The sequence below is a fragment of the Octopus bimaculoides genome, chromosome 16 (assembly GCF_001194135.2).
Source record: "Octopus bimaculoides isolate UCB-OBI-ISO-001 chromosome 16, ASM119413v2, whole genome shotgun sequence".
Classification (NCBI taxonomy): domain Eukaryota; kingdom Metazoa; phylum Mollusca; class Cephalopoda; order Octopoda; family Octopodidae; genus Octopus; species Octopus bimaculoides.
The window spans coordinates 49,088,438-49,094,150 of NC_068996.1; the positions used below are offsets into that span (position 1 = coordinate 49,088,438).

The 5,713-nt window shown below is 34.1% G+C and overlaps 1 protein-coding gene across 1 annotated transcript in view; it reads left to right on the plus strand.

The window, feature by feature from the left end:
- LOC106874561 (short-chain dehydrogenase/reductase 3) overlaps nt 1-5,713 on the plus strand; it is a 241,307-nt gene that overhangs the window by 214,176 nt on the left and 21,418 nt on the right. The window contains exon 5 of the mRNA XM_052973741.1: nt 1,798-1,923. Within this exon, the coding sequence (XP_052829701.1) occupies nt 1,798-1,923 (126 nt within the window). The remainder of the gene's footprint in view (nt 1-1,797; nt 1,924-5,713) is intronic.

Sequence of the window (5,713 nt, forward strand, 5' to 3'; positions counted from 1 at the left end):
GTTTACCTGTGAATTTGCGTGTGTAAACTGGGATTGCATACAACGAGTTTCTCTGCTCTAGATGTACGGAAAACACTCGGCGAGAAATGGAAGAAAATTTGAAGAAAGAAGGAAAAAACAACATAATAATAATAATAATAATAATAATAATAATAATAATAATAATAATAATTCTTATAACAATAATAATAATAATCCTTTCTACTATAGGCACAATACCTGATATTTCAGGGAGGGGATAAGTCAATTACATCGACCCAGTGTTCAACTGGTACTTATTTTATCAACCCCAAAAAGGATGAAAAGCAAAATCAACCTCGGCAGAATTTGAACTCAGATGGATTAAATGCTGCTAAGCATTTCACCCGGTATGATAACAATTCTGCCAGCTCGCCTCCTTAATAATGATGATAATAATAATAATAATAATAATAATAATAATAATAATAATAATAATAATAATAATAACCATACTATGGGATATACCAATACACACAGAGAAATTAAGGCCAATAGACCAGATATAGTTGTCAAAGATCATGAAGGAAAAAAAATGCTTTCTAATTGATGTATCAATACCAGCAGATGACAACGTTTCTCCAAAAGAAATGGATAAAGTTTCAGAATACAAAGACCTGGAAATAGAGGTAACTCGAATGTGGAATCTAAAAACAGAAACAATTCCTATCATAGTAGGTGCCTTAGGTATAATAAAAAAATATTCAGACAAATACATAACAAAAACACCAGGACTTACAAATATATATAACATACAGAAAATTGCACTACTAAAAAAAACAGTGATTGTAGAAGCACAAGATTGATGAAAAAAGGAACTGAAAATCTTTTGAGCATAATCTCTGGCTTACCATTCCTGCAAGAAGTACAAAAGGTTGTTTTAAATGGCACATCACATGTTGATTTACCATCCATGTAAATAATTCTTTTCTACATATCTTTATTCAATTTTGTAAATGAACAATCTGGTGTGTTTATTTTAATGGTCAATCAATGTATACAGTGAGTTTCTTTGCCCTAGGAGTTGGGAAGACATTTGGCAAGAAATAGAAACAAAATTGAAAGAAAAACTCATAGTAATAAGGGTATCATATTTTAGCACCAGATCAGCAGTTTTTGAGGGGAGGGGGAAAGTTGATTACATTGACCCCAGTACTTGACTGGTACCCATTTTATCAACACCAAAAGGATGAAATGCAAAGTCATCCGAAGGAACAGGGTAGGACTTTGATCTCAGAAGCTAGAGAGATGGAAGCATTTTAACTTCTGTTGATTATCACAAAAAACAAAAAAGATAGAAGAAAAGTTGATACAAATAAAACGAGAGATGGAGAAGAAACAAACAGAGGGAAAGGAGGAGGAGGAGGAGGAGGAGGAGGAGGAGGAGGAGGTAAGAGGTGGGAAAGAGAGAGAGAGGCAAACAGATAGACAGAAAGGAAGATAAAGAGAAAAGAAGAGGAAGGGAGAAAGAGAGAGAGAGAGGAAGGTGAGACAGAGACAGACAGAAAGGAAGATAAAGAGAAAAGAAGAGAGAAGTGAAAGAAACAGAGACAGGCAAACAGAAAAGGAGGAGGAGGAAGGGAAGAAGTAGAAGAAGAAGAAGAAGAAGAAGAAGAAGAAGAAGAACAACAACAACAACAACAACAACAACAACAACAACAACAACAACAACAGCAACAAAGACAGACAGACAGACAGACAGAAATTGCAAGAGAAGAAAGAAGAGTAAAATGGAGATTGCTGTGTATTATTAACATTCCTTTTTTTCTTTATTTCCAGGTTTCCCAAGATCTTTCCACTCATAAATGAAGAATATGTTGCTAAGAAGACAGTCGAAGCTACTCTGACCAACACGTTTTCTTTGATAATTCCACAGCATCTCACAGCGATTTTCTGGATGAAAACGTAAATATCATTACACACACTAGCATACATACGCACACACATTTACACACACACACACATACATACATATGTATATACATACTTATCTATATCTATAACTATAGTATAGCCCAGTTTGTGAGTGTGTGTGTGTGTGTGTGTGTGTGTGTGTTTGTGTTGCATCTATAGAAATCCACACCTTACAAGATAGCAATCTGGGAGTCACACCAATGGATTTCTCATGCTCGAAAATGCCTGGAATCAGCCATTTGTTTTTTTTTTTTTTGCATTAAAAATAATTTTAAACCATCAATTCTAACAATTTTCAAATCACCATTATTTGCAAACATGAGTTCAGTCCCCTTCTACCTGTGGTGTAAACAGATAGAGAGACAGAGAAACAACAGATTTTTTCAATATCGTCTTTTTACTGGATTATTTTGTAAACAATGTTACGAAACTTCATGTTTTCCAATTATATATATATATATATACATATATTATATGCTCCGTTATTAGACTATTTTCGTTACTCATTGCACGGTGAATGGCATAAGCTTATATAAAAATACCATTATTATTATTTACAGCATTGTAAAATACGGCACCGTATAATAAAGCCATTCGCACTGAAAGCATATATATATATATATATATGCTTACTATAGCCTCACGCTGACCAAAATCTTCAGTGGATTTCTTACTCGGAAACTGAAAGAAGACTCGTATATATGTGTACATTTGTATATGTGTGTGCCTGTGTCTTGTGTTTGTACCCCCACCATTGCTTGACAACTGATGTTGCTGTGTTTACATTCCTGTAACTTAGCAGTTTGGTAAAAGACACTGACACAATTAGTACTATGCTTACAAAGAATAAATCCTGTGGTTAATTTCTTTGACCAATGGCAGTGCTCCACCATGGCCACAGTCACATGACTGAAATAAGTAAAGCAATAAAAATCTATGCCATTTTAATCCCGAGCAAGGCCGGGTATCTCTGCTAGTACACACACACACACACACACACACACACACACACACACACACACACACACATATATATATATATATATATATATGTGTGTGTGTGTGTACATGTGTGTGTGTGTGTAATACTATCCCATGTTAACCCCTGCTTAGTTAGTCTGACTTCATTCTATTTTGGTCATTAGACTATTTTCCTTTCTATGATGTTCTACCCTACTGATCATACATGTAAATAAGTCTTCCTTTGACTAAATCATAAACCCCCTAGAAACTATTAAATCATACATGCAATAACACCTGTAAAGCTTATAAAATCTCCCCAGTCTGAATCCCCTTAACTGCCCTAACTACGTCCATACCTATCACCTCTTTTCAGGTGACCTTTATCTTTTCTCTGCTTCTAATTTTAATCCCCGGTCTCTCCTTATTACTTTCTATAAATTTTTATTATTTTGTTTTCTTATTTTGATATCCTTACCTATTAACCTCTTATCCCTTGTAAATTGTTATTTTTCTTGTTCTTAAATTGATATTTTTTCAGTTACTTAAGTCTATGTGAGCTATTTATACCATATCTTTATAAGCATATAAATATTCATGTATGTGTATACATGCATATATGCACATATATATGTGTGTGTATCTGAATGCATTTTTACACTTTTTTGATTCATGGCTTAAAATTAATAGATAGCATATCTTTCCAGTTATTCCATATGTAAATGCCTTGAGCAGCCATTTTAGAAAACACCTAATAATTAATTAATTAAGTACATGAGTAGATATTAAACTAATTCTATGTGATCTTCCATTTTAATTTTTATAATTGATATATATACACACCTTTTACCAATTTTGATTATGATATCATTTTCGAAATTCTTAAATTTTATTTTTATACAACATAGCAATATTGTTTATAAACATTCCCCCATAGTGCCCCTAAATAAAATTTCCTCTGTTATTAACATCTTAGGTCCCTTAGCGCCTTGTCCCTTTGACTGATAATTAACATCATGATTTAAAGTCAATCCCTACCCTGACTCTTTTATAAACGGTTGCTTATATCCAACTGACTACTCCTTATATCTTATTTCCTCCCTGGGAAAAAGGGATACATATGATAATATTTATGACCATACCTAACCATGAGCTGTCAACTCACTCTTGTCCTTTATTCAAAATAGACACAGTCTTCTAGTCTTAGATTTAGTAGTTGATAAAGGGATAAATGAATTACAACCCTTACAATCCCATGACCCTATTATGCTCTGATTCTTAGATGTTGTAGTCTATTCTTAGCTACAATAGTGACAACATGAATTTCTTCCATCTTCTTGCTCTGATAAAATATTTAAGAAAAATTATATTAATGTGTCCTACTTGTTAAAATTCCATTTATTTATTTGTGCAGCTGAAGATGGCATTGCATCTAAATTGATGTAATGATTGCATTGTTCAATTGAATGAAGCCACTTCAAACGGTCACACTGCATCACTACTTAATATCCTCGCTTATTTTGATTTTATATATATACATACATAAATATATATATATATATATGAATATATATCACATTGTTGGGGCTCGTATGGCAGGAGCTAGCATAACAGAAACAGCCAAAATGTTTGGTGTATCATGAAGTACTGTCTTGAAAGTAATGACAGCCTTTGAGAAAGAGAGAAAACCCTTCTCATTGAAACAAAACTCCGGAAGAAAGCTAAAACTTTCAGATAGGAGCTGTTGAACTCATATGCAAATTGTTAGAAAGGATCACAAACGTGCAGCTCTCAAAATTACTGCAGAGCTTAATGACGACTTTGAGAACCCAGTTTCCACAAAAACTGTTCGCTGGGAGCTGCACAAATCTGGATTTCATGGGAGGGCTGCAATCAGAAAACCACTACTTTCAAAAACAAACATTGCAAAGTGTTTAGAGTGGAGTAGAAATTTACAGAATTGGTCCCTAGGGTAGTGGAAGAATGTTATTTTCTCAGACAAGTCATCCTTTACCTTATTTCCAACTACTGGCCAAGTATATATGTATGTATATAGGTATATAGGTATGTAATGATAAACGTCGCCCTTTTTAAAGCCTAGCCAGGTTCATGGGCCTGGTTTCCCGGTTTCTATGGCGTATGTGTTCCCCCCACTAGCTGGAAGGGACGCCAGTCCATCGCAGCATTACTCCAGAAACAGGAAGAAAGAGTGAGAGAAAGTTGGGGTGAAAGAGTACAACAGGGGTCGCCACCATTCCCTGCTGGAGCCTCGAGGAGCTTAGGTGTTTTCGCTCAATAAACACTCACAACGCCCAGTCTGGGAATCAAAACCGCGATCCTCTGACCGCGAGTCCACTGCCCTAACCACTGGGCCATTGCACTTCCACATATAGGTATGTATATAGGTATTATTGAACATTTACGGTGCATTTTAGAAAAATAAGTAAGGAGTTGATATCCTCCATCATCATCACTACAAGAACTGGAGACTGATTTAGCTGAAGAATGGACAAAAATTCCTTTAGAAACAATTCAAACTTTGTATGAGTCCATACCTCATAGAATTGAAGCTGTAATTACTGCCAAAGGCAGCCCTATCTCATATTCAAATAAATTTGTTTGAAATTTTAAGGTGTATCCATTATTTTGTCCAACCCCTGTACATAGATATATACATATATATCTATAGATATATACATATATATAGATATATACATAGATATATACATATATATATACATATATATATATTTTATTATATGTATTTATTTTCTCCTAGTTAATAATTAATTCGGACAAAATAAATTGGTTAATAGATACC